This window comes from Dromaius novaehollandiae, chromosome 11 (genome assembly GCF_036370855.1).
Source record: "Dromaius novaehollandiae isolate bDroNov1 chromosome 11, bDroNov1.hap1, whole genome shotgun sequence".
In the NCBI taxonomy this organism is placed as follows: Eukaryota; Metazoa; Chordata; class Aves; order Casuariiformes; family Dromaiidae; genus Dromaius; species Dromaius novaehollandiae.
The window spans coordinates 21,799,905-21,826,586 of NC_088108.1; the positions used below are offsets into that span (position 1 = coordinate 21,799,905).

A 26,682-nucleotide genomic window follows, 5' to 3' on the forward strand; every position below is an offset into this window, starting at 1 on the left:
ACGACGTGCTTCCACAAACTGTTTTAAGTCACAATATTTGGACACCCAATTAACCTATTTCAAATCAAGACATCTGTATTCTTTCGCTTGCATCTGTAAAGTGGCACGTTCCCACTTTCTACAACTCAAGCCCTTAATCACCATAAAAAAATACTGCTTTCCCACAGGAATAATGAATAGTGACTTAATGAAGAATGACTTGTTTTACAGCGAAATTGGTCAGGAAAGCGATTAATTCCATATTTCTATACTTTAATTTCACATTAGATTTTTTTTTATGTGACCAGGTAAGTTTTACATTGGTAGCATTTATATATGGAGTGTAAGAGCTAAAAAAAATAGGCTTTATAGCTTTTTTTTTTTTTTATAAGACTTCTCTGTTGCGATCAGCTTGATTCTATTCAGCTGCAAAAAGAGATTTCCACCTCATTTGCAGTTAGGAGACTCCTGCTTTTGCCCACTCCAGACTATCGCCTCCAGCCAGGATGAAAACGCTCCGGCGGTAACGGGGGTAAAACCGCCCACGCTGTTTCAGGAACCGCGGGCGAGCGGAGACTTTCGAGGTTAAATCAAGCCCGGGCAGCGCTCTCAGGCACACACCGCTTGAAGAAAAAAAAAGAAAGAAAGAAAGAAAAAAGGAAAAAAAAAAAGGTGGCCCCGCGGGAGCCCCCGGAGAGGAGCGGAACTCCGCCGCTCAGGGCGCGCACACCCCGCGCGGGGCCGCGGCGCTGCCGAGCCCAGGGCGCCTCCAGCCGCGGAGGCTGATGCCCCGGGAGCGGCGGGACCGGCACCGCTGCGGAGCAAGAGCCGTCGAGGCTCCTCCGTGGTTTTGCCGTGATTTTCGTAAAGAAACTGTCAGGCTGCGGTTCCTGGCGGTAAGTACTTACATGCATCGCCGTACGTCTCCGCGTAGCTGCTGGGTTTAAAAGGTAGAAGCTGGACAAAACTATTAATCGTACGCCTTTACACCAATCCTTTTTTTTTTTTTTAATTTCCCCCAGACCGCAACCCTCCCCCTCACCGAGGGTGAGGGTATGTGATCCCCTCGCAGCACCAGGTGCCTCCGTCAGGGAGCCAGCGCTGTGGGAGCCAGGCGAGGTGTCGTGGATTCCCGTAAGCACCAGAAAAAGCAGCCCCCAAAGCCACCTTATCTACCTCCAGGCTTTTCTTGCTCACCTCCTTTGATGCCGAGGGAATTCTGGCAGTGGCCAGCAGCCCACCGTGGCAGCCAGCGTTGTCTTGCTTTCCTTGCACTTCTCGCCCACCCACCGCATCTGCTCTTCCTCGTCTCGCCGAGCGCGCGCGGAGCCGGGGCGGGGGTTGCGCGTGTCGGTGCAGCGCTCCGCGCAGCGGGAGCTCCCCGTGCGGGTGCTGCCAGCGCCAGGTCTGCTCCCCGCACCAGCGGGCAGGCGATGCTTCCCGTGCCTCTCACCAGAGCGATCCTCCCGGCTCAATAACGCGACGCGAGCCGTGTGCCCAGCAGCAGGTGTTAAGCCCTCGGCTTCAGCGGGAAGCGTCCAGTGTCCGCGATGCAAAGCTGCAAGAAGGACGGAATTGCCTTGATTTCGGCGAAACGCGGGGCAGGAAGGTGCGCGGGCGCCGCTCACCCCGCGCAGCGCAGCCCGACGAGGGGAGCAAGCGGCGCGCCCGGCGCCCGCGGACTCGGTGGATCGTGGCAGCAAACTCACCGAATGGACGGAAAAGCCACAATTTCGAATCGCCTCATTTCTGAAGCGAAGTACAATGAGCTGCTGTCAGGAAGCTCTCACGTAAAACCATCCTTGTGTTCTGCTCAAACAACCGACCATGGAAAACTTCCCAAAATACAGCGCAAGAAGAGCAGCCGTTGGCGTATGGACGCTCCGAGGGAGCGCTCATGCCGTGCACGCTGCAAGAAACCCTGCACGCTGCAAGAAAATACCCTGCTCGGCAGGGAAACGCTTCTGATTCAAGTGTGCGTGACTGGTGGGGAAGGTCCGACGGGAAGGAGGAGACGGGGTGTTATGGAAGATGTAGCTGGAACAAGGCGGGTGTTTTTGTTGTTTTTTTTTCCCCTCTTGTTCTTTGCTAGAAAGCCCAAGACGGTTTTCTAACTACAAGCGTAGGGAGTTCACGCTGTAGAGCGCACGGCTGCAGGGCATTTAGTCGGCTTCTCAGATTCCTCCTGGGCACTTTGCATTTTGTGAATGGGAGAGAGAAAAGTGCCAAGAAAGGACTTTAAGGAGAGAAGGGCGAGTTCGCTGTATTGCACAGCGCAGAGCACCGCTCTGTGCCGGGAGGGGAAGTCGAGGCAGCACCCAGCGCTCACGGAAAGCCCTTCGCGGCCGGGCAGGGGCGGCGCGGCTCCCCCCGCCGCAGGGACACCGCAGCGGGGGGGGGGGGGGGTTGCCCTAATTCTCTGCCAGACGCTTTGCCGCTGGCCGCACGTCGGGTGCGGAGCGGCTGCACCGCCGCGGGAGCCCCTGCTCGCCCGACGGTCCCTACCTATCCCCGCACAGGAGCATTAGCTGTTCAGTTATACTCCTGGCTACGCTTGTGCAAGGGGAAGGAAAACAAAATCGCCAGCTGCAGGAGAGCACAGACCATCTGGGAAAGCAAAAGCTACTCTACTGCCCAAACTTGCAGGCATCATGTACCTCGATGTGCCCTGGGCAGCCCGGAGACCCGCGGGAGGCAGCGGCGGGTTATCGTCCTGGTTGTAGTGGGGGGAAAACTAGCCAGCAATAGCAGCCCCTGAAACCGGGTCATTTACCCACAGCTCGATTTACTCATCACAGCGGCGTATCTCACCTGCCAGCTTCTGCCCTGATTTTCACGGTCAGAGGTACTGCAATTCACCAGTCAGTGTTTTAAGAGTGAGGAACAGCGTGGAAGAAAAGGTATTTACAGAAACATCATCCTAATGTAGCCCCGCTCCCCCCTTCGCCAGCCTCGTAACGCCTGGCAGCTCCCAGCGTGGTCCCTTTCTCAGCTTTCGGGGATTAAAATCCTCGCTGCCATCTCCCAAGGTCTCGCTGAATCTTCCTGCTGCTGCTGCACTTCAACTCCACTCTCATCACCTTTGGGTCCACAACAACTGTACCCTGCTGGCTCTGGCATGCTGACGGACTCAGAAAGCTGTTTCCCCATTGAAATAGTTACCAAACCTGTGACTTGGGAAATGCAACAAGTTTCAAGTTCTCGAACGCTACAAAAAGAAACAATAAATTGACCAAAGAGCAATATGACTTCTCATCTGCTAATAAAAGTAGCTATATACAGCTGAGACTGATCTTGCAAGGTGCAACCTTGAATGGGAAGTAAAAGCAGTCGGACACGGCAGAAACGGTCCTTTAATGAAGCATGTGTAACGAGCTCCCGGGAAGCGGCATCAGCTCTTCACCACTGCTTTAATGCATGTGTAACAGGACTTTCAGAGCATGATATACAGGGATACAAAACCAATGTATAATCAGTCAAGATATACAATTACAAGGCAACTTAAAGGTTCTCATTTAGCTAAACTTTCAAAACCAGAAGATTTCTCTTCAAATAAAAAAAAACACAGAAGTGAACTGCCAGCCCAGCTTGTATAAAGACCTTTTGTCCACTCTCCAAGCTCTGCTTAAACCACTTTAGAGTCCAATCAGTGCAAACTTAAAGCAAGACGAATAACTAGTCCAAAGCAGAGCTACACGTTTGTGGTACCAGCTCAGTTAGTGTAAATGGCCTGTGGCAGGCTAGAATTATCAAAATTCCAGATGTCGCAGGGTGAGAGAGTGTATTAAAGACTATAAATATTCAAAAATAATTTTTTCAGCACACATTTGTGATTCATAAAATGTGGAACTATAATGAATTTCAAATGCCACGTAAGTGTTCAAATACAAGATTTTCTTTGTGCTTTCATAATGTTTTAACAATATATGGCTGGATTGCATAAAGTTTGCATTTAATTTAAGCTGGTGTAACAATAACTCAGTCTTTTAAGCTAGATTACTGAATTTAAAATGAAGAGGCTATTTTCAACTCTTTTTAAGTGAGAATTTATCTTCATACAGTGTATGGGCAGGTTCTGCAAAAGTAAGCTGCAAGATGTTAGAACTGTTCTAACAAGAGTAAAATAGTATATAATTTTTTTATTTCTGAACAAATTTAATGCAAAGAAAATAACATAAGAGCTTTTTAACAGGGAACCACTTTGGGGTGATAAACTTCACCTGACAAATGCCAATGTGTAGGAAGTGTGTCCCTCCCCCCCAAAAAGCCCATTCACCAGTATTTCAAATGTGGTAGCACTCAGTAAGACTTTTTTTTTTTTTTTTTTTAATCCACTTCCCTCAAATTTATCAAACTTTTCTATGCGACACAGCTGAGGTCTGCTAGAAGGCAGCCTCTGCTCCTGCAGCACCGCTCTTGTGGGCAGTGTAACGCAAGAGCTCTTGATTTGAGCCTTGCCCAGCCTCCTCCCTGACTGCCCCATGTGCGATTCCAAACATTCCCATCCCCAAAATGCTGGTCATTTCCCTGCTCAAGGTAGTTTTGGAGGATAAATCCATCACCTCTCCTCCATTTCCCAAACCACAGCATTTGAATAACCTTTTTGACTAAGAGAGGAAAGCATTTCAGGACAAACTGCTTTAAAGGTTTAGTCCTAAAAGATACTGAACATCTCAGTTCTCCCTATTTTCATGTGTTAGGTAGGTATTTTTATGCCATCTTTGGCAGCGTAATCTCTCCACCACAGATTTCTTTTAAAAACACTTTTGTGAAGTAGGAACTACTAAGGGCAGGGAAACAGTGCTTCTGGAGACCAAGTCTTAAGTTCAACCAGGCCTAATGAAAGCATGAACAAATGTAATGATTTTGAAGTTCATTTATATTTTTCTGTGTTGATTTTGCTCCTCTTCTTTTGGAGGTGCACCATACATCTTCCAAAACACGGTCCCAGGGACAGTACATGTTCTTGGAAAGGCATATACACAAACAGCATTTAGGACATACAGAAATATATTCAGTTTTTATAGTGCATTTAGAGAAGCTCTTTGGAACATTAACTATAAAATATTAATTATAGCTTAATTATGACCAAGTAGATCTTCTACTGATTGTGGTTATCTGATATAAATAGTGTTGCATAAATTATTCCTATTTCAGGTCTGCCACTAACTACTACAGTTGCAACCGAACACACCGTGGATGAACAACGATGCGCAGTAATTGGAAAAACAGGGAAATGTGATCTGAACTTCAAAAGCAGACACACTATTCAAAACAGGCTGGCAGAAACTTAATTATGTGTTAAGCATCGAACAGCATTAAATCCCAGCATATAATGGAAGAATCCACACACAGCAGTACACAAACGAGGTAAGCCAAGCACCTGAAAAACGTGGCAGAAGGGCAAGGTGTGAGAGGGGCTGCCGCGTTTAGAGTTAAACTCGATGTGAACAGAGATGTTAGTGAAACAAAACCAAATGATTACTTACAAAATGTTTTTTTTCCCACATGTACACATTTAATGAACATATTATCTTCACTCTTCATTTTTTGTCAAAACAGAACAAACAACAGTGCTTAAACAACATTTTCTCTGGAATCTGGTTTGGTTATTGAACATGAGTGTTTTGGTATTTTTTCCCCTCAGCACTTTATCATCTCTCCTATGGACTGCATAATGTTAGCCAAAAGGCCTTTGGAGATGAATGCAGAGAGTCTGCCTTCACTGATAGAAACACTTACGAAAAATACTAGTGGGAAGCAAATTCCAAGAGCACTTTAATATATAGAATGAGTGGCATAGATGTATGGGGCTTATTTTAAAGAGTCAGCCTTTATTTAAAGTACTTTGTTTCGTAGATCTTATAAAGTAAACATTACAATACTTTTTCACAAATATATTAAAATTGTTTAGATTTAAAAGGCAATTCCACTGGCTGATGAATATTTTCAAACAAAAAAAAAATCTAAACAAAAATGGGCAGCTCAACTAAAACTAGATTTTAAACATTCTGTTTTGTCATTCCGTCTCCTTATAGCTCAAAAAAATGAAAATTTTCACCCAGATTTCCTTTCCAGCAATAAGGCAACTCCAGGAGATTTGGATGAGCTCCTCAGAGATTACAGATACTGTAACTGGCTGCTCCTCATGCTTTATAACACCCAAAGGTGCAACTATCCAATAATCACAATCACACTTGTGCATTAAAATATAAAACTTAAATTACAGATTTTAAAAATATTACTAATAGACTTCCCTATCATAAAATGCTTTACATTTACAGTACTTGAACTATTTCAGTTCTGGGTTGATGAGGTTTAAGCAATTTACCACTGCAAGAGTTAGACTCTGGAGCTCACAAACAGCACAACCCAACCAGGGGCAGCAACAGTCGGTAGAGTCATAGTGCAAATCAAAATAAGGAGTGCAGAATTGCACTAGTTGTTTACATTTCTAAAATATAAATGAACAAGACAAGATTCTTATATTGTACATGCAATAAGTTATAGCAAGTATATGACAATGGGGCTGGGGCATTCTACAATTTTAGCTGGTGTACCAGAGTTGAAGCCTGTGAAAGATAGGACTCAGTAAACAAAACAATTCAAAGCTCTGTTGTCACAGCACTTGAAGCTTTCATGCTTTGTACTTCTGTTTCCCCGTCTCGCTGATCACACAGATATGCTGAAACAAAATAAAATAAAAAGCTTCTGTTAGAAAAGTAATGTCTATGAATAAGAGACTGATACTTTACATACTTACTCAATAACACGCTTTTGAAAAAAATTAAAGCATGCTTATATATTTCAGTATTAAATGCAATAATCTTGTGATATTGTTCATGCAAAATAATTTAAGTCTTTTATTGGTCAAAAATCTGAACACTGCCTTCTTTCTCCTCCCTCATAATTATCTCACCCAATGTCTGCCACAGGCTTCGAGAGACCAAGCTGAAGAAATTAATGACTTAGACTAAAAAGTGGACCCCTCCTTGAACTTACAAGGTGTCTCTCCTCTAACCCACGTATAACTAAGCAAATGCACTTATTTGTTGTAGACACCTGGTAAGGTGAGAAACTTTACACAAATTGCCACATTATTTCAAAGACAGTTCATAGGAGCTGTGTAGGCTCCATTCTCTATGAAGCTGAAAACAGAGTGTTAGTTTAAGAGCTCCAAAATACTGTCCTGGTGCTCTAGGGTTTGCTCTCATCGCTGCATCACTAGCAAAACAGATTTGCACGAGGCATGGTTTACACCGAGGAAGGAGTGTGGTGTGAAGAAACTTCTCTTTCTTCCTCCTCCCTAGTTTTAAATGTACAAAAACATTACTTACGTTCAAATCTCTAAAGTATTCATTGTAATCTAGGGCGTATCCCACAACAAATTTGTCTGGCACTTCAAATCCAACAACTGAAAAAGACCATAAGTCACCAGTATGTTAGAAAAAACTTCCTAAAATGCATTAAACCTTTTTATAAAGATAATCTGAAGTTTTATAAAGAAGTAGATATCCTAACTATGTTTTTTTATTCCACCCAAGTATTCTAAGATTAATAATCAAGCTATTTAAATTTTTAATTTAATTCCTTGATTTCATTCATCAACTAAAACAAGATTAAGTAGATTTATTCACTGGCTCCCAAGCAGCAGCACGGTGCTAGCGTGCAGTCTGCAAGAATGAATGAAAACATTTAATCTGCAGACAGGCTATTCTCATCAGAATGTGCAATTCTTTTAAATTTTTCTGCAAATTTGTAAATATATAAAAGAGCCGGTATTTCCCAACACTTGCTGTATCTTTGAAATGCCTTTGCACAAGCAGTGGAGCTGGTGTGCACAGCACGCGTCACCCTGGCACTGTCATTCAAAAGGCTGCGCTTTGGGGAGGTCACTGCCCTTATAGTGCTCTCTATCCAAGGGAATAAGGGGAAGGCATGGTTTAGCCCCCAGTTCCTTCAGAACTACAAATATGCAAGTCCAACAGGACCCTCTGTGAAGAGCTAAGAGAGTGAGAACTGAATAACACAAACATCGTGAAGAACCACCGTTACTGCAGGGAAACCGATCCCTCTTCGTTGAGTAACCATCCAGATGGACTCTGCTCTTGTGACTCACAGAGAGAGACTGGAAATGTAAGAACGTGCTACGTGTATGTATGTGTGTATATATATGTGTATATATATTTTTTTTTTTCCAGAGAAGCTGCCTAAAAAAAGAACACATTAGCCAGTCCACAAATTCTCTAAATGGGTATAACCCTAGCAGGACAGTTTGGAGATGGTCAGGCAGTATCAGTCTGACCCATCCACAAACACTGTAAAACAACCTAGGGAAATTTCCAAATGGCTTTGTTGCCTCAAGCTAAAATTAAAGACTCCTGACCACATAAAAGCTGGGGTGTTTTTCTCTTCTTGGCTACAATGAGGGTCAGGACAGAAAAGATGCAGATAAATCATATAATTCTAAATCATATAATTCAAATGAAAGGCTGTATCCTCTCTTGGAAAAATGAAGGTGACATTTAGAGGCTACTTTGCCATCCTGGGTTAGGGGATGAAAGCTAGGCCCAGCCATAAATGCCTCATTGTCTCTCACTTTTGGAGATCACATGTTCTGTCCTAAACAGGTTGTTGCTGTGGGCAGATGGCAAAACAACCCATCTGCTTCGAGGGGCTCAAAAGCAGACCCATTAACCCAGCTAAGCCTATAATAAGATTTCAGGGAAGAGGAACATCCTTAGCTGGGGAGAGCACCTGAATTAAGCTTTTAAGGCACCTAGAAATTTGAGTTTAAGAATATTGTACAACCTCAGAAAAGAGGAGGAAGAGGATGTGATTCTGCTGCTAAATTCACTCCACTTCCTCACCGAAAGCGCACGGTCCAGGTTAGTAGGGATTCAGGTCTCTGGGACAGGGACAGATCGCACAGCTCTTGCCGAGCCAAGAGCGGCTGTCACTCTGGTAGAACTGTCTGCTCTGGATGCTATCCCTTTCTTCAGAGTCTTGGGACACATAGGAGAAGACAAGAAAGTGTAATCTGTAGTTAAGCATCTGTAATTCAGATGCTTAAAAATAACTGTTTTAGTGCCATTTTAGACACCCTTTCACTATAAAACCTGTGTCAGACCCGCTACCCATTCTGTCCATCTTAGGTACCTGGGGACATCCAAATAACATCAGGCAGCTATGTTTAGGCACCTGAATCACTCCCAAAAGTGTCAAAGGTGAGTTCAGCAAATTCTGCTTGCCAAAAGCATTTTACTACATGCAAGTTGGGAGAATTTCCACCAGAAAAGGGATTAACCTGGACCAAAATATCAGTTTTCTTTTCATATAGTAAAATATGTTACCCCAAAAAACTTAAAAAAAAAAAAAAAAAAAAAAGACTAAACCCATGTTAACTCTGTCAAAATATATTCCAAATATTTAAATCCCCTAAATAAAAGCAATAATCAATCAAGATCATTAGTGAAAACTTCTTTGGAACATTCCTGGACTTTGACCAAACAGTACACAACGCATTGACATACTTTTAAAAATTAGTGATGGTTGTCAAAAAGTCACTTACAGTCTGGTCGATATCCCACACTTCGAGGAGTTCTTTTTACCAACAAACTGTCAAATAAAACCAACATAAAACTGAGACATGGAAAAGCAGCAGGACAAAGATTTGACTTTTAATGACAGGCTGAATTTGGCCTTCAGTGAGACTGAATATGTACAATTGAAAGCATAATTATGTACATCTTAAACATACTATTTTATTTGCAGATGCAGCTGGTCATAATGACAGAATCAAGACTTCTTTAAATCATGAACACTTTACAGCCTAAGAATAACTAATGGGTCTGTGAGAAAGAGGCTAGGAGCTACTGCTCTGGACGGACTTTCATTGTGAAAAGTGACTTAATGAGGTTCTGTGTGTGTTTAGAAACTGCAGGTACAGTCATTTTAGTTTACAGGTGACAACTTGGGACCTGGCCTGAACCTGAAAAGAACAAAGTTCTTTGCAAAAGCATGAGTATTACGAAACAGAAGGTCAGCTGGTTAAAGCATCCTCAATTGCACTTGTGCAATGTGTCCTCAACTGTTTTTCACTGGCAGTACTAATTACACCCATAAATAAAATGTAATCTGTTTTGAGGATAAAGTGATACAACATTACACCAGTTCCACTTTCCCAGAGTTAATAGTTGGAGAAGTAGAAAAAAATGGAGATGTACAGTTGGGGGTGCTGTAGTAGGGAGAAATGCCTTGCCAGTTTAATTTGACTCACTCATTCAACTGAGCATTTCTACCTTTTATAAGAAGTTCCCACATGCCTGACATTTGCCTTTGAGACAGGGAGACTTTGGGAGGAAAAGAGAAGGTGGTTGATGGCTAAATGTAAAGACAGCTTGAGCCGATCCATATTCTCAGATAGCCATCTGTTTAAGGGAAGGGGTCCCTATTGCTTAATCAGAGTATGTTCTATCAGTCTCTGAAATTTAAGGTACTTCCATTTGTGTTTTCCACCGTAAGCTACTAAGATTATCCCGTCTCCTTAAGGGGGCAGGGAGGAGAATCTGATACTCTCAATGCAGATATTCTCCTCAGAACAGAGTCTCTTAGTCTAGAAAACAATATTCATGAGTTCGGAGCTAGCCAGGAGCAGCTGTGCTAGCACAACTCTGCACAAGCACAGACCTCCTTCCCTGCTAGATCACCACTCCAGGTCGGGGGGCATTCATCGGGTTCCTGGTTTCAGTTTTAGACATGCAGAAACTTCTATCAGGAAGACTTAATTTTTGAGTATCAGTGTAGGATTTCATATAACAAACGACAAATCACGTTAGCATTAATTGGCATCACCCTGCTACAACTGCATCACTTGTCAGAGAGCAAATGAAAATGAAAAGCAAGGCAAGTGAAGTAACTAAGAACATCCTTATACTTAAGACTGTCTACAATGATCACATTTACTTTGCTCAGGTCTTTGACAGACCCAAATTGCTGCAACAGGTTTTAAAAATAGGAAGCTGGACTTTGCTCATACTATATTCTACTCAGGAGGTACACTGCAATGACAGGGCACTTCTCAATGACAAACATTTAAAATTTGGCATATTTTTCAGACCAGGGAGAAATCCGAAACGATTTCACCTTCAACAGGTCACCACCAGATTATCAGCAAGAAGAGCTGTTCTAGTAGCTCTAACAACTGTTTTGGTATTGTTATGGCAACACAACTGATTAGATATTATACTCCACTCTGGTTTATCTCTAATCCCCAGCAATCATTATGCTTTTATTGTAAAATACACAACCACAGCATAGCAGTGTGAAAGACGCAACTTAAAAAGAAGTAGGAGGAATGTTGATATTGGTTAATAATACAAAATTATCCTCTACGTTTCTTATTAGTTGTAAGTTATTTAATTAAAAAATGTTTTGAAACTGTTTGATTAAAAGATGTAACTAAGTAGAAAAGCCTGGAAGACCATATGGCTGGTTACTCTCATAGCATGACCTCTAAAGCCCAGCTACACTATGAACACTACACAAACAGTAATGTTAGAGCACAAATTAGTTTAATTCTACAATTAAATCCAGCAAGGCAGACCAAGAAAGATCTCCATCGCACAGGTAAACAACTGCAGTATACAGAAGTGACAAATAAAAAGAAAAACGTTCAGATAGATGCTACATAAAAGACAGCCACTGATATTTTTCTTATCCCAGTTGCTAGGAAGAAAGTCTATATTTATGAACTAATTTGGGGAAATTTGAAAAAGCCTCCACCGACTTCAAGTTTTTGTTTTTTGTTTTTTTAAGCCTGAAAGATTTAAATTCTTCTCTATACTTCTAAACCTAAGCCAGAGTTCAGTGGTAAATTTAAGTTTATAGCTGAGGAGGAACTTCATATTGCCATGCTCACAAAAGATAAAAAAAAATAAAAAAGACAAGAGAAACCCCACAAACCTTGCCATAATATGATATGCCAGCAGATGTACCAGACATGCACAAACCACTCCCTTCTGAACATGCAAATCCTTCCAGTAATAGGATTGGAAAGAAAAGAATATTGTTTCTGCCAGCCTAAATGAACACATATTTTCGTAACAAGCAAAAGTGCTTTTGGAGTTTAAACAAAATACTAAACTCCAACAGATGATGTCATATAAGACTCCTACAGAAATGTTCCCTCCCATTTCTGTTGTATGGAAATGTATTCTATACTATTTTTTCACACTGTGTGTCATTTTTAAGGTGAAATACTCATAATTAAAAGTTTACCTGGCTACTTTCACCATCTTTGGATTGTACTGCTTAAGTAGAGACAGCAATGTTTTCATTGTTTTACCAGTATCAATTATATCCTGAAAATAAAAATCTCACGTAAGAAAGGATATTAAACCTGTCAGAGTAGCATTTTCAGGTTCTTACCAAAGAAATCTTTCAATTGTAATAGCATGAGAATATGCTAAAATACTATTCATAATCAAATATAAGGTGAGATATAAAAGACCATATTATGCTGATGTGTTATGCCCAGCAAAGTGATCAAACATTTTAACAACAGTTTAATTGCTGTGGGTAACAACTTGTGCTACTGCTTTGAAAACAGTTACTGAACTATGGCCTTCTCAGCTCCTTGTGGAGGTTATATGTCTTGTGCTGGTGGCAGCTATTAGACAAAAAAAGTTTAATTGTAATATGACACGAATAATATTAGTCTTGCAGTTGAGTCCAGTTACACAGACAGATGTATACGACAGAAAGAAAAGGAAAGTAAGAAAAGGGAAAATATTTAGAATAATCCATTAATACAATTAAAGAAAAAGCAATGGAATTTACATTACGGATCCAAGAAGTAGCCAAAGAAACTGCAAAGAGCCTGGTGTAATTCTAAAGTCTATTTTCAAACATAGTAAAATGAAGCTTGACACATCATTTTAATCTCATCCACTGCACATAGAAGCAGGAAAAAATAATATACAGGTTAAAGACTGAAGCATCAGAATTACTCTGAGTCTCCCCATTTGAACTGAAATAATCACAAGATGTTTGGAGGGACAGGCCTCCCTGGCCTGAAATCAAGGCCTTCAATATGTGAAGTGATGAAGTGGATAACAGCGAAGCAGTAATGCCCTTGCTTCAGGTTATCTTCCCATGACTCACAATTAAAATAAAATAAAATAAAATAATTCAACAAAACACCTGTCAGCTATATCATCTCTAACACTTAATGCTTCTAGTCATGGCTATAAACTCAAGCAAAGATAAAGATATATAAAAAAATAAATTTAGTGTATTAACAAAATAGTTGCATTACATTTGGTTTACATAAATTTGGTTTACATAAAACCAAAATAAAACCTATTACTGATCTTGGCATTGTTTGATTCTCTGTTTATTGGGGTGGATCTCCACTCGCCAGAGATTTTTTGCCCATCAAAGGGATGCCGTATAGAAAATCCCAGCACTCTGGTGCACAAGATATTAAAGCTACAGTAAACATGCATTTTTATTGTTTGACAGTTAAAATGGTGATATGTAAAAGGGTTCATATTAGACAATGTATAAGACACGTCACTGAATAGATGATTCACTAACAGATGAGAAACTAACCTATTTAGCTGCCTGGGACTTTAAAGACATACATTCATCTGAAATGGAGCAGATACATAATTAAATGCATCTGTCTATCTGAAGCAAAATGCACCCCAAAGGACACCACTGGTCACACAGATGACTGCTGGACACGTACTACTTTGGTAGGAGTTTGAGAACTGAATGTGTTTCCTGGGGAATAAGATAACCTTCTAAAATTAAAAAAGACATGCATAAAAACACACTTGATGACAAAAGGAAGCACTACTCCCTTTTGCTTGCAGAATCAGCTGCCATAGTTGTTTCTCAGCTCAAGAACAAAGTTATTTCCATTATTTGAAACCTTATGACATTATTAAATTGCAAGTCCATTTCTCCTGTCTCTGCTTCCCTATCCTGAGATGAGAAATCTTACTCAAGAACATCCTTTGAAAAAGTAGTACTTACTGAACATAAGTAACACTGTCCATCAAGAAAGAGATATTAAAACACAAATTAAGCAACAATATCCAGCAGAAAATCAAGCTGAGGTGGACTGTACCTGATAACGTCCAAAGAACCACAACAAGCTAGAGGAATAGCAATTTAGCAATAGCATAATGCTAATTAGGAATTAGCATTCTCTGTGTAAACAAATTATAGGCAGGGACATTGGGCTTAGCTCTGTTTTTCACATATTTAAAGATATTCCTATTAGGAAGCTCTTCCTACCCCTGCAGTTGAATTTCCCAGCCTGCCATTATAAATCCAGAACTTAACATGCTTAATTTCGTTTTGTTCAAACTACTTAAAAAAAAAAAATTAGAATTTACATAATCAGAGAAAACTGAAAGCAAATGCAAACAGCAAACCATTTTAAATGGATATTTTCCCTTGTTACATTTGGTACAGTTGGACGCAATTTGAGAATTCAATTTTGGGTTTTAAATGCCCCTAAAAGTAAGAAAACAGATCATTTCAAATTCAGAGACCACTTCCAATGCTCAGACCTGGAATCAGATTTCAAGGCCTCCAGAAAGTGGAGGTTTTCTGGTTTAAGAACAACGTCTATTTGAACTCTTTCACGAGTCACACATTAAAACCACAAAGTGAAACGTAATACTTACTTCTACAATCAAAACATTCTGGTGGGAAGAAAAAAAAAGATAAGAAAAATCCATTAGTGTTTAGAAAATATGCCATTTCTTAGACATGTTATTTTCTGTAACTTATTACTTAATTAAATTTCTAATGCAGTTAAACATTTGTACCATCATTTACATATGTTCACACATGTAACAGCATATTCTATTTAGTTAACATTCCTGATGCTTCAATAACAATTAATTGGCAATGACATTCTCCTCATTATCTCAGGCTGACTACAAATTGGTCTTTAAACTATTCAGACTTGGAGAATTATAGATCTGTGCAAAAACAGATCACAACAGAATCTACACAATTCATATGCTTTTAATGCATGGCCTGTTATTGCAGGGTGTCACACTACAAAGACATGTACAGTTCTGTCAGAACTACATCTTATATATTGAAATGTGATATATATGCCTTAAAGATTGCTTATGTGTAAATTGGGGGAAAGTACTGTGTTCTGACAGAACAAGAGGCATTCATGTTCTAACTGTAGATGTCTAGCTCAACGCTCTCTGTGCACTCAATGGAGAAAAGCAGATTCCCAGTTCACATTCTCTTAATTTCCTTCTCTCTTCATTGCCTTTTAACAGGAAACTCAGCTCCTAACTAAGGCCTGCAAGTTACTCGTCCAGGCAGCAGGAATTCCCTTCACTATTTTAGTGGAGCACCAATACAAATAAATAAATGAAGCCACTCACTTTTACAGGTAAAATTTGTAGACAACAACCCACACAAGTTTACTCTTTTGAGGCACTGCAGAAAAATAAATCTCCTAAAACTTGCTGATATTGAAGACAGTGAGTAGTTATTTTGCAAGTTCAAACTAAACTGATGGCTTTGATGGGGCATATCCACCCAGCTGGTATAAAGTGGACACTTCCAAGTTAGACTTTTCTTTTAAATTTTTGCCTGATAGCAAAACTCTTCAGTTTTCATTTTTTAAACTCTATATAATCTCCACATAACAAAAGAGCAGCCTTAAAACCATACAGGTATTTCTGTTCTTCAGGGCTTTTTGGTTATTTTTGCTTTTTTTTTTAAACATACAAAGAGTCATACCTTCCCGGTCAAAGTTGAAAGGTCATCCCCACCAATGACTTTTATATCTCCAGTTGACTGATCATTCTAATAAGAAAGAAGAGGGGGAGCATTAGCATTACCGCAATTAAAATAACTTTGCAGTTTTGATCATCAGTGAAGAAAAGATACATAATCAGTGAACATCAGGGAGAAGGAACTTCATGCCTTCAGAAATACAGCACCACCGAGTATCTCTCTAGTAACTAAGAAATTACAAGTAATCAAGTTCAAAGATGTTATTCTGGATGAAAGATTGTTTGGCAAGAGATATGCATAAACACAGACACCTTCTCTCATCTGTGATCACTGCAGATATGCATATATAAAAAAGATATTATGACCTGCTACACGTTCACTAAAGACAAGGAAATAAGAAAAGAAACACTTCCGTTTCCAAGCTGCATGTTACTATACAGCAGGCAACTTGCACTTTAAACTGTAATGCTTTATAAAGCCTTACTCTTTGAATAAAAATAGGCAATCATAACAGTAACAAAAATAGCCAGCAGACAAGGCATCCATTAATAATCAGAAATACAAGCTACAAAATGGTCAGAAAAGTTAAGGTTTGCCTACTTCACAACAAATATTAATAACGATCACACTAGTTATTACAGTAACTAAACTGCAGCCTAGGTACACGATCCTATCACTACAGTAAGGCATTTTGCTTCAGTACAACGAAGCTTTGATACAAACGTCAACGAACTGTTATATAAGAAAGTTTTAAAAACTGCTGGGAGAGCCTCACAGCTAAATTCGTGCAGTTAATTTAAAAGCATTCAAACGATTTTAAACCTCGAAGGGGTCTCATAGTTCATATTATATGTATTATATTCATTATGATGTTACTTAGAGATGAGATGTCACAATCCTACAATTTAATCATTTTAGGCAAAGGTTAATATCACATATAAAACCCTATTCTCTTACCACGTATCTTCCTTCTGGAAAACCTGCAGTATTTACCTTGCTGCTGCACCTTAACGCCCGAGCTCCACACTGCCTAATTCTGCAGACACAGAGCTAAACAGCAGCTCCTTCCCAAAACCCGAAGTGGTCGATACAACAGAACGGGGACCATGAGGGAGCACAGAGACAGGTACATGCAGCTTCCTGTTTTTACAGCCGCGTGAAGACAGATACGCACACTACATGAACCGTAGGCAAGAACTAAAAATGTTATCGCAAAAAAGGAAAAACAAATTATTTAGACACACACTGAGTACACGACAAGACGTGCTGGGATGATATTAAAGAGAAAATGCATTAAAATCCTTCGGAGAGTGATGTCAGCATTCTAGGATGAACTCCATAAAGAAGCAGTGACAGCTCTAAGTATATAAAAGCAGATGGGAAGACTAACGGATATTTCCCATTTAACATTTCTATGACACAACAACAACAACAAAGTTATTATTGTATCTTTTCGGTTTTACCCCATGTATTTTAAAGAAAACAGTAGCTCTACCACTGCAAAGCTGCACTGAAATACTATGTTCCGCTACTATAAGGAACATTCATTTTTCAGAAACATTCCCTGTTTCAGTGCTTCCATAACTGCGCAAACAGCAACTGAACTGAAAGCGACCACACCACGCTGCTGAAACAATCCAAAAAAGGATGTCCAAAATGACTTGTCACTACTTGACCCAGCAGACATGCACACCGCTACTGAATGCTTGAGATATTGGTTAGATTAACCACAAAAACGTGATTCAGTTAAGCACTGCATTCATAATGCTAAAGTGCATTTCCTGTGCTCACCCTATCTTAAAATTATCTTAAATGAAAGCTTCTTCTTTAAACTTATCCTTGTTTATATGACAGGATTCTCTTATCTATTTCTACACTAACATGGATTTCATTTTCCTCCATGAAAAGATGTAAAATGCATCATTCTTTACAAAACAATGATGGAGAAAGATGTTGCAGATATTTGTTGCTCTAAACCTATGTGCAGAGATGGCAGGCTGGCACTCAGTACACGTATAAGATCAGGTTGCTAATGATCTGTTTGGCTACAGAGCAACACACCATGCTCAAACATAAATACCGCAAAATTGCAGATTACTGTAGACCTTTGGCTTATGCATATTAAAGTATGATGATCAGCAGAGAAGAACAATCTAACTTGCAAAAGCTTTCCTTCTCCTTGCCACCAACAACCATACAAATTACTACGCTTTTTAATGCAAAGCATAGATCTTCATTGTCCTGCATTCCTGCGTAGGTACTAAATTCCTGAAAAATTAAAGGATAAAAAACAGTTAAAGAATTTCCAACACTAGCTGTAACCAGATTCCACTGGAAAGAACTTTGTTTAATAATTAAGCAATGTTTTAATTATCTTAAGGAGCATGATTTCTGATTTCAGTACTGGTAAGACCTTAATGCTTCACGTTTTAACACACAAGAGATTTATTGTTTAGATCTCTTTTCATGGCCTCCCTGTTGTCACTGCTGAAAAACAATAATGCTTTACAAGATGGTAACCCCTGACAAGTGGCTCAAAAATCACCTTTTAAAAAGACATTTTAAATTCCTTACAGTATTTGCTGTAAGGCATGGCTATCACAAGATCTTTCAGAACACGGTATTGACCAGCCTAGCTAGATTTTACCTCCAAGCAGCAGTATCCCACCAAAAAGCTCCATTTCCCTGAATGACAGTGCAACACACCCATCGTCTTTTGGCTGCCCTTCCTGACTGCACAAGCAACTTTTGCTCATTTCCAAATTTAAATGCAGCAGACTGGTGATATGCAATTCTTCCAGCACGTACAAAATAAACTGTCCGTCAAGAATACAGAGCTCCGGTTTTGTTCACGATTGCTACCTTTCCGTTTCTTAACAGAAGATCATTAAAATTCATGTGTATGGACTCCAGAAGCAAGAGGTATAAGCAAAGTTTACTCATAGCTTCATCATCTCAGTTATCCTAGAGGATCATTTTTGGGTGCAGTCACAGTATGAACATTGCATTCCAATACACAAAGCCCACACAGTTGTAAATATTAAATGATAATTTGAAATAAGAATAGAACATTAATTTCAGGATCATTGCAAAAGTTCAGCTGCTTTGTTTATGCAACCATGGTATTTTTAACCTCTTTTTATCCAGTCTCTAAAGGCAGGCAACATGATCTAGTACTTGTATTCAAAGACAATGACAAGAGAGCTAGCTCTGCTTTCAACACTCACTATGTTTTGTGAGTTTTCCCATCATTAAAATGTGGATTCCTTCATTTAAAAGGACGCTGAGAATCTCAGCTAAAAACTACAGAGAAGGATTTAGAGTGCCAACACCATTAATAACAGAAAACCTAGTCAATCAGTTACACACATGTTCGTGTTAGAACAATCTTATCTAGTCCATCATGTTACATAACCTAACAAACGTAAGTCTGGATATTAATAACCACCAAAGAGTCAACAGAAATGAAACGCTCATAAATACTGTACTAGTAGAGGCATCAGGTAACAGGAGCTCCTCACTCATCTAGAACAAGAAAACATTCTTTCACATAACTGGCTGACAAAACCAAAACCCCTGAAGCCAACACCTCAAGGAAAAGATTCTGCTTACAAAGCTTACTGCCTGAATTTCTCCACATTTCTCTCCACTTACTCCTTATTACGACAAAAGTGTCAGGAAAACAGACCTTTAACTTCCACAAAACTTACTTTGCTGCTTACTCCGCTGTTAATACCAAGGTACCATAGTTCTGGGGTGTAATAAACATGAAAAGCAGCAGTAAAGAAATAAATACAAACATGCCCACAAAAAGATTAATACAGAAAACATACTATGTAAGGCAGCCTTGCTTTTTAACAAAGTAATTTTTCCAAGTTAGTTGGGAGGTGGAAAGAGCGATGGTGGAGAGAAGGTGTAGTTTTTATGTCATTATTTAAGTAAGCCAAATAAGTTAATTGAAAATGTTTCTGCAAGAAAGCAGAAGATAAGAAGTTTCCTGACCAAAAGAGGTGGGAGTCACCATTTCCTATTCTTTAACATATTATTCTGTAAGAGAAACATTCGGGTTTCTATTTGTGGCTTTTACAGGCAGAATATATGTGTATGTGGTGGCTTAGTGGTTAAATGGACTAGCAGGAGGAGCCAGAATCCTTTGGGGTGGAGCAGAAGGAAAGCACTTCGAGCAGCTCTTGCCCGTTATTTGCAAACAGGGTGCACGTGCACCGAGAGTGTCTTATGAGATGCAACAAAAGGGTGGCATGTCCCTTTCTGCCCAACCTTGCCTTCCCTTTAGTGAGTGTAGCTAAACCAGCTGCTGCCTCATGTTCAGCAAATGTGAACGTGGTTTCCAGGAAACCCCTGAAGGGCCAGCCGGGCACGTACCTTGGGGGATCAGGACCACTCTCTGCAAATAGACTAGAGCAAATCCTACCCAATTTTGAGCCATGCTTTAAAGTGAAATTTTAACACATCACTCAGCAGCAATATCCGAATTTATGAAGTCCCTCTACAGTCAAAACTGACTCTTGCAAATAACTTTATCTCTGGTTTCGTGGTTTAATGAAATGAATGATGAAGCTGAACTTCCAATTTAGTAATCTCCCTTTTTTCCCACTGGACTAGGCACTCCTCCACAACTGAGACAAATAGTTTAAACTGCTAATTGGAATACAAAGTTGCTGAGACACAGAGCTAACAGCATAACCTTGTGAAACAATTCATTTCAACGCTATAAAGTGAAACGAAAAAATTGTAATTATTTGCACACTACAGATAGTTTTATGGAATAAATCCAAAATACCTGCAGATACTACTTTGAAAACACACAACTAGGCTTCTGCTAAGTCAGGAAGCATATAGTACTTACATACATCTACTTCTTCTGTTGGCCTGCCTGGCATAGCCTCATGCTTCCCTTTATAAAAGTTATACGTTACCTCACGTTACTGAATGCCCCATTTCCCTGTAAAGTCAAATCCTTCTGTTTAGAATGAAAATGAATTCTTTTCCAAAAACACAAAGCCAAAGCAACCTACATCTAGTCTCTAGAAGTCAGCACTGTATTCACTGGCCACTAATCATAAATCTAGTTTTATTGGTTTAGTATTTCTTCAAGGCCAAAACCATCTGTCATATTATTCATTATTTGATTGAGCCAAACAAAAAACAAGGTAGGGAACTCAGGTATAACTGTTTTTTGCAGCTTTCAAGTCTTCCTATCCAATAAATGATGTCTAAGCCATATAAAATCTCCTAGAAAAAACTTGCAGGAGAACCCTCTGTATTATTCTAGAACAACAGCTTTAGACTTTGGGTAGTGGCCAGCAAGGAAATTGCTAAATAAGGAAAGGGCATGGAAAGGATCTCTTTGCTCTAGAAAAGGGTTTTACTAGGCTGAGGAAGAGAACAAGGTTTGAAGGAAAACAGACAGAGAAACAACAAATTAACTTGTGACTACTTTTTCATAATTATCCCTCCCCCATCCTCTTAATTCCCTTAATTATTCATATAATATTAGCACATTTAGGCAGTAACAATATTAAACCATCTCTCTCAATAACTTTAAGTTGGTCAATTTTATATAAAAATTGCACAGCATTGCAGATATACTTACACAGTAACTCTTCAACCTAATGAAGTCCACGGTCATGGGGATTGATTTGTCACTGTTTCTGTTCAGTGCTTTGATGTAGTCTAATAAATCAGCAAAAAACTTATAGCCACCCTTGAGTACACAGAGAGCTACAATGTGGTGTCCTCCCATGCCCTTCATAATTTCTCGTGCCAGTCTTTCCGTCCTATACAAAAACAAGAAAAAGTCAGCTGTCATAACACATTGTTTGCTTACTAGAGCAGCCCTAGTCTGTATTGTGAACCACAGCAGTAAACATAGGCACCAAGCTCAGAAACAACCTTCCTCTGAAATATTTGCCCACCATTTCAGCTAATTTTAGTCATTATTGGTCAACAAAGTTTTGCTTTTCAAGGTTAATCTAACAGTAACACTGCCAAACTCCCTTGTTTTCCTATGTCACATTCAGCCAAAGCAAACCTGAACACCCTGAAGCTGTTTTACTGTCAGATATGGGACACCTGAAGGTGTTTTCTCCCCTCCAAAAGATAGGTTCAGTTTCCAGGCACAGCGCAATGTAAACTAATACAATGAAAAAGATAGTAGCCCTTAACTAACTGAGAAGAAGTAAGACAATTCTCAAATTTTAAACTAGAGCTCTATGTTATTGCCAAGCTAGAATGCCAGAAACTTGTCCTAAGTCCAAAATGTGATACCTGCAAAGCAAAGCAAGAAAACACGGTGCTGTTTTTCTGCAATCATTGTTTCTAAATTTATCTTGCAATTTATTTTAGAAAGCATGGTATGTATTTACTGTGTATCAGCCAACAACTGGTTTCTCACAGCAAACAATTATAAACTTTACATCATATTACTTAACAACTGTACTTTGTCCATTTTTTTCTATACATGGACAAAGGTTTTACAATAAACATTCCTATAAACTGTTTTTTATTCTAATCAGCTAGCACCATGCAAAATCTAGATGCATTCCCATTTGCAAGATCTCCTGGAAGATCTACTCAGAACCACTTTTTAATTGTCCTTTATCTCCAATAACTCCTCTACTGAATTTGTTTTCACCCTGTTAAGAGGAATTAAGTAACTATCAAACAGAAAGTAAAACCAAAAATGCCTTATAGGCTTTTGTACCCATTTCTGGTAACATGAGATGAAACTGTGAGAGCACATAACAGATTTCAGTGACCAAAGCAGTGACAGACTGGTATTTGCAAAGACTAACATGTTTCCTAGAAAGTAGGGGAATGCTGGATATTACTTGTCTACTATACTAACATGAAAAAGTCTAAGATGATGTGCTTAATAATTTACTTTTATTGCTATCCTAAGGAAATTCAAGACGCTATAATTATTTTCAGACTAAACTAACTCAATAAATTATGACAAATTTCCAAACAATAGTATGACAGCAAATGTACAAACTCTTAGAAGCCATACGAGAAAGAGTTCATTAACACTTGCACATCTTAGTCTCTAATTAGGAGTAATCTATTTAAACAGTCACCAGGCAGCAAAACTGTCACTGGAAGATCGTTTTTTCCAGCGTCATGGAATCAGCTGGAGCAGTGTGCTGTCTGAAGTCAAACAAACCTGTCCATGATGAGCCCATGAGGAATATAGACCTTTTCCAAATCATCTGCATAATGTTTAGGTATGCAGAACAAGTCCAGGTCGTAACCTTGTTCATCATCGCCAATCTGAAAAGGAAATAAGGTGAGATTTCTACAAAGGCCTAAAGCAAGTCTGTGGTGAGAAAAGCTCTGCAAGTTCTTCACTCTGTTCAATAAACTATCGAATCCATTACACCCATCTGGATCACCTTACCTTCCCTCTTTATAAAAGCATCAGTCACACTGAACACAGTGTTTATGCTAACAAAATCTTATGTTTCACAAGAGTTGTTTCAAATACTACATGGGCTGTTGTCCAGCATAGTATGGGGAGGAAATTATTTGAGGTCCTAACAATGTTCTCCCCCACTGGAGAGCAGGAAATGAAACTACTACCCCTCAGTGAATCTCTATTTCATGAAAAATCAAGGAGCTTTTTAACACCTTTGATTCCAGTAAGTGTAATGCAAAACGTGCCTTTACAGCTAAGCAAACAGACCTTTTAACATGGACATCTTCCAAATCTCCACAACACCAAATCACAACAAAACACAGGTGCCAATTTTCAACACAAGACAAGACAGCTATATTAACATGACAAGCTATGTTTCTATGAAACAAGCCTTCTCACACCACAGTCTGGAAACCGTGGAAGGCCAAAATCTTTCAGAATCAGAAATTAAAGCCCTACTTCAGCAACCTGTTCCAGATGGGCAAATTCCCTGTATGAAACAGCTTGCAATATTAGCAAGTGCATATTAACTAGGACGAGGGATCAGCAGATGTATATAATCATACCAAATACTGCTGAGGTTCAGGGTACATTGTCACGACAGCACCAAGAATAGGTTTCCCTGAACCTTAACCTAGCTGCAGTTGGAAAATCGCAACGAATTTTGTCATTATTTCATTTTTTGGTTATGTAGCTGAACACTGGCACATATTAAGAGAACTTAAGAACTGCAGAGGGAAAACTGAAGCTTGTTAATGACAACCCACCAGGGCAGGCATTTTAAGGACTCCTTTTGGCTACGGCTGCCCCTGCAGAGCACAGTCTCATCTCAGCGCCCCAGGACGCACTCACCTGGCCTGCGACCAGCCTACTGTTTAGATGGTTTTTTGCTGTGTAACCTGCAATGAGCATTTTGCATGGAAGCTAGAAACACCCTTCCATCCCAAACAGATGCTGGGTGACCTGCCTGCACGCCCAGTCCCTGAGCTGGGGCCCTGCGATCCAGGGCAAGCTCCGACTTCACGCAGCGAGGCAGGTCCCTTCCCAAAGATGTGGAATTTTCCTACGGTTCGGCCCCGTAATTATATCAAAGGCATCTGATAAACCCTGCTCGCTGCGTTTGGCGAGGAACAGGCCTTTCCTACAGATTTTGCACTCAGATTGCTTTTATTTTTTCTTTTTTTTTTTTTGCAAAGAGCACTGCACGCGTTTACAGCTGCAACTGTACGGTCGGCACAGCTCTAAAGCCGAAGGCACCAACACGTATTTCAAACTACTGCAGCTGCTCGCGAACCCCAGGTGCTGGCTTAGAAAAAATAATAAAAATGAACATGTAACATCCTCAGCAGAGTGCATTTATGAGGAAAAAAATATATATATCCCCAGCATGTTCTTCCTCCAAAAATACATCCTAAGCTACTTACACGGCATTCCCGGATTTTACTACACAAACTAGTATCTCCCTCGCACGCTACGGGCAGCAGGGGAATAGGAAGTTATATCGCGCTGGTTTAATTCCTGATGAGAGTTATCCCACATTCATTTCTGAAGGAGCAGCCCCGGCTCTCCCAGCCCTGTTTTGGCTTTAAATCCTCTCGGGAAATGACCCCAAATCGAGGAAAACACTGCTCCACGCTACCCTCCGGGGGGGGGGGGGGGGAGACAACTTCCCTCCGCACGCTCAGGACAACACGCGGGAAAAAATGAAAAATAAATACAGAATAAATAAATAAGTCAAGCCCTCAGGCAGGGGGACCCCGGCCCGGCCCGGCGGCACCGGCACCCGCCGGACCGCGGCGGAGGGCGGCGGCGGAGGCCGGGCCCCCCTCAAGGTGACACGGGGAGGGCGCCGAGGGGCCCCCGCGCCGCCGCCCGCGCCGGCGAGCGGAGGCGCCTTCGGGGCGGGTGTGGGCCCCCCTGCCCGCCCCCGGCAGCCGGCAGCCGGCAGCGGCGCGGGGACCCCCTGACACGCCGGGGCCCAGCGCGCACCCCCGGCGCGGCGGCAGCCCGCGGGCCGGGGCGGCCGCCGCACTCACCACGATGCAGGGGCTGGCGGTCGCCATGGAGCAGCGCGGCCCGCCGGCGGCTGCGGGCGGCGAGGAGCAGCAGCGGCGGCGGCGGCGGCGGGGAGCAGGGAGGCGCCGCGCCCCGCAGCGGCCCCGGCGCCGCCTCCGCGCCCTCCGCGCTCCCCGCCCTCAACATGGCCGCGCCGCCGCCCGCCCCGGCACCGCGCGGCCTGCGGGGCGCCCGCCGCCGCCCGGCCCGGCCCGGCCCGGCCTCGGCCCCGGCAGCACACGCCTCCCCGGAGGGGCGAGGGCTGCCTGCGAGCTGAGAGCCGTCCTCACCCCGGCCGGACGGGCCCCCCCCCCCCGCCCCCGGCCTAACGGGGCCGTCCCCGGCCCGGCGCGGGTCCCCTCTCCTCACCGGGGCTGTCCCCGGCCCAGCACGGGCTCCTGTCCTTGCCAGGGCCGTCCCCAACTCATCACGGGACCCCTGTCCTCACTGGGGCCATACCCAACCTGGCCCAGGTCCTCCGTCCCCACTGGGGCCATCCCCATCCCATATCCCCTGTCTTTGCCAGGGCCGTCCCCATCCCGGCACAGGCCCTGTCCTTGCTGGGGCTGTCCCCATCCCCGTCCTGTATCCGCTCTCCTCACCTGGGGCATTGCTGTCCTGGCACAAGTCCCCTGTCCTTGCTGGGGCCATCCCCATATCCATCCCATATCTCTTCTCCTCACCTGGGGCATCCCCATCCTTACTGAGGCCGTCTCCATCCCCATCCCCTATCCCCTGTCTTCACCGAGGCCATCTCCATCCCAGCACAGGTCCCCTGTCCTCACAGGGCTGTCCCCATCTCCATCCCATATCCCCTCTCCTCACCTGGGGCATCACTATCCTGGCACGAGTCCCCTGTCCTTGCTGGGGCCCTCCCCATCCCCATCCCACATCCCCTGTCCTCACCAAGGCCATCCCCATCCCAGCACAGGTCCCCTCTCTTCATGGGGCCATCCCCATCTCCATCCCATATCCGCTCTCCTCACCGGGACTGTGCCTGTCCCAGCACGGGTGTGGGTGTCCCCTGGACTGTCCCCCATCCCATGTCTGTGCCCTGAGTCTTCAGTGCTGATTGATGTCCCCCCCGCAGTGTGTACACATGTCCCGTCCCCAGCACACAGGTGCCGTGTCCTCCCTGGGCATCTCCATCCATCCCCCATGCCCTCGGGCAACGTCACTCCTGCCCCAGGGGGAACAGAGCGTGCAACTGCTTCAGTCCCAGAAGCAGGGACAGGAGATGCTGTTCCCACATCTGTTTTGGTTTTATCACACTACCAGCGTTTTATCAGTGGCTTTGCCTTGTGATTTTATCACAAGGTTATCTCATCACACTAACGCAGACGAGCACTCGGGTGTCAGGACACGCACAGGCGGCTGCAACGGGTATGCACACCTTTCCTCCAGGAGCACCACTGGCGAGAAAGCCA

General features: G+C 42.1%; 1 protein-coding gene and 1 long non-coding RNA gene across 2 annotated transcripts; one reads left to right on the forward strand and one right to left on the reverse strand.

Moving 5' to 3' along the window:
* The first annotated feature begins 5,224 nt into the window (after window positions 1–5,224).
* Window positions 5,225–11,341, forward strand: LOC135329566 (uncharacterized). The gene is made up of 3 exons (XR_010391084.1): window positions 5,225–5,349; window positions 6,915–8,115; window positions 9,754–11,341. It is a non-coding gene; the product is annotated as an uncharacterized LOC135329566 (long non-coding RNA).
* On the reverse strand, window positions 5,794–25,398 carry HPRT1 (hypoxanthine phosphoribosyltransferase 1). The gene is made up of 9 exons (XM_064518323.1): window positions 25,237–25,398; window positions 22,949–23,055; window positions 21,380–21,563; window positions 15,769–15,834; window positions 14,682–14,699; window positions 12,259–12,341; window positions 9,551–9,597; window positions 7,317–7,393; window positions 5,794–6,664 (listed from the first exon to the last, which is right to left on the reverse strand). Exons 1-9 carry the CDS (start codon window positions 25,261–25,263, stop codon window positions 6,617–6,619), a joined length of 657 nt encoding a protein of 218 aa, XP_064374393.1. The 5' UTR covers window positions 25,264–25,398; the 3' UTR covers window positions 5,794–6,616.
* Between the last annotated feature and the right edge of the window lie 1,284 nt (window positions 25,399–26,682).

Coding starts and splice junctions, on each gene's coding strand:
- HPRT1 (XM_064518323.1), bottom strand. CDS start 25,263: ATGGCGACCGCCAGCCCCTGCATCGTG. Junction 21,564..22,948: donor CATGGGCTCATCATGGACAG/GTTTGTTTGACT, acceptor GTTTTTGTATAG/GACGGAAAGACTGGCACGAG. Junction 6,665..7,316: donor AATACTTTAGAGATTTGAAC/GTAAGTAATGTT, acceptor ATTTTGTTTCAG/CATATCTGTGTGATCAGCGA.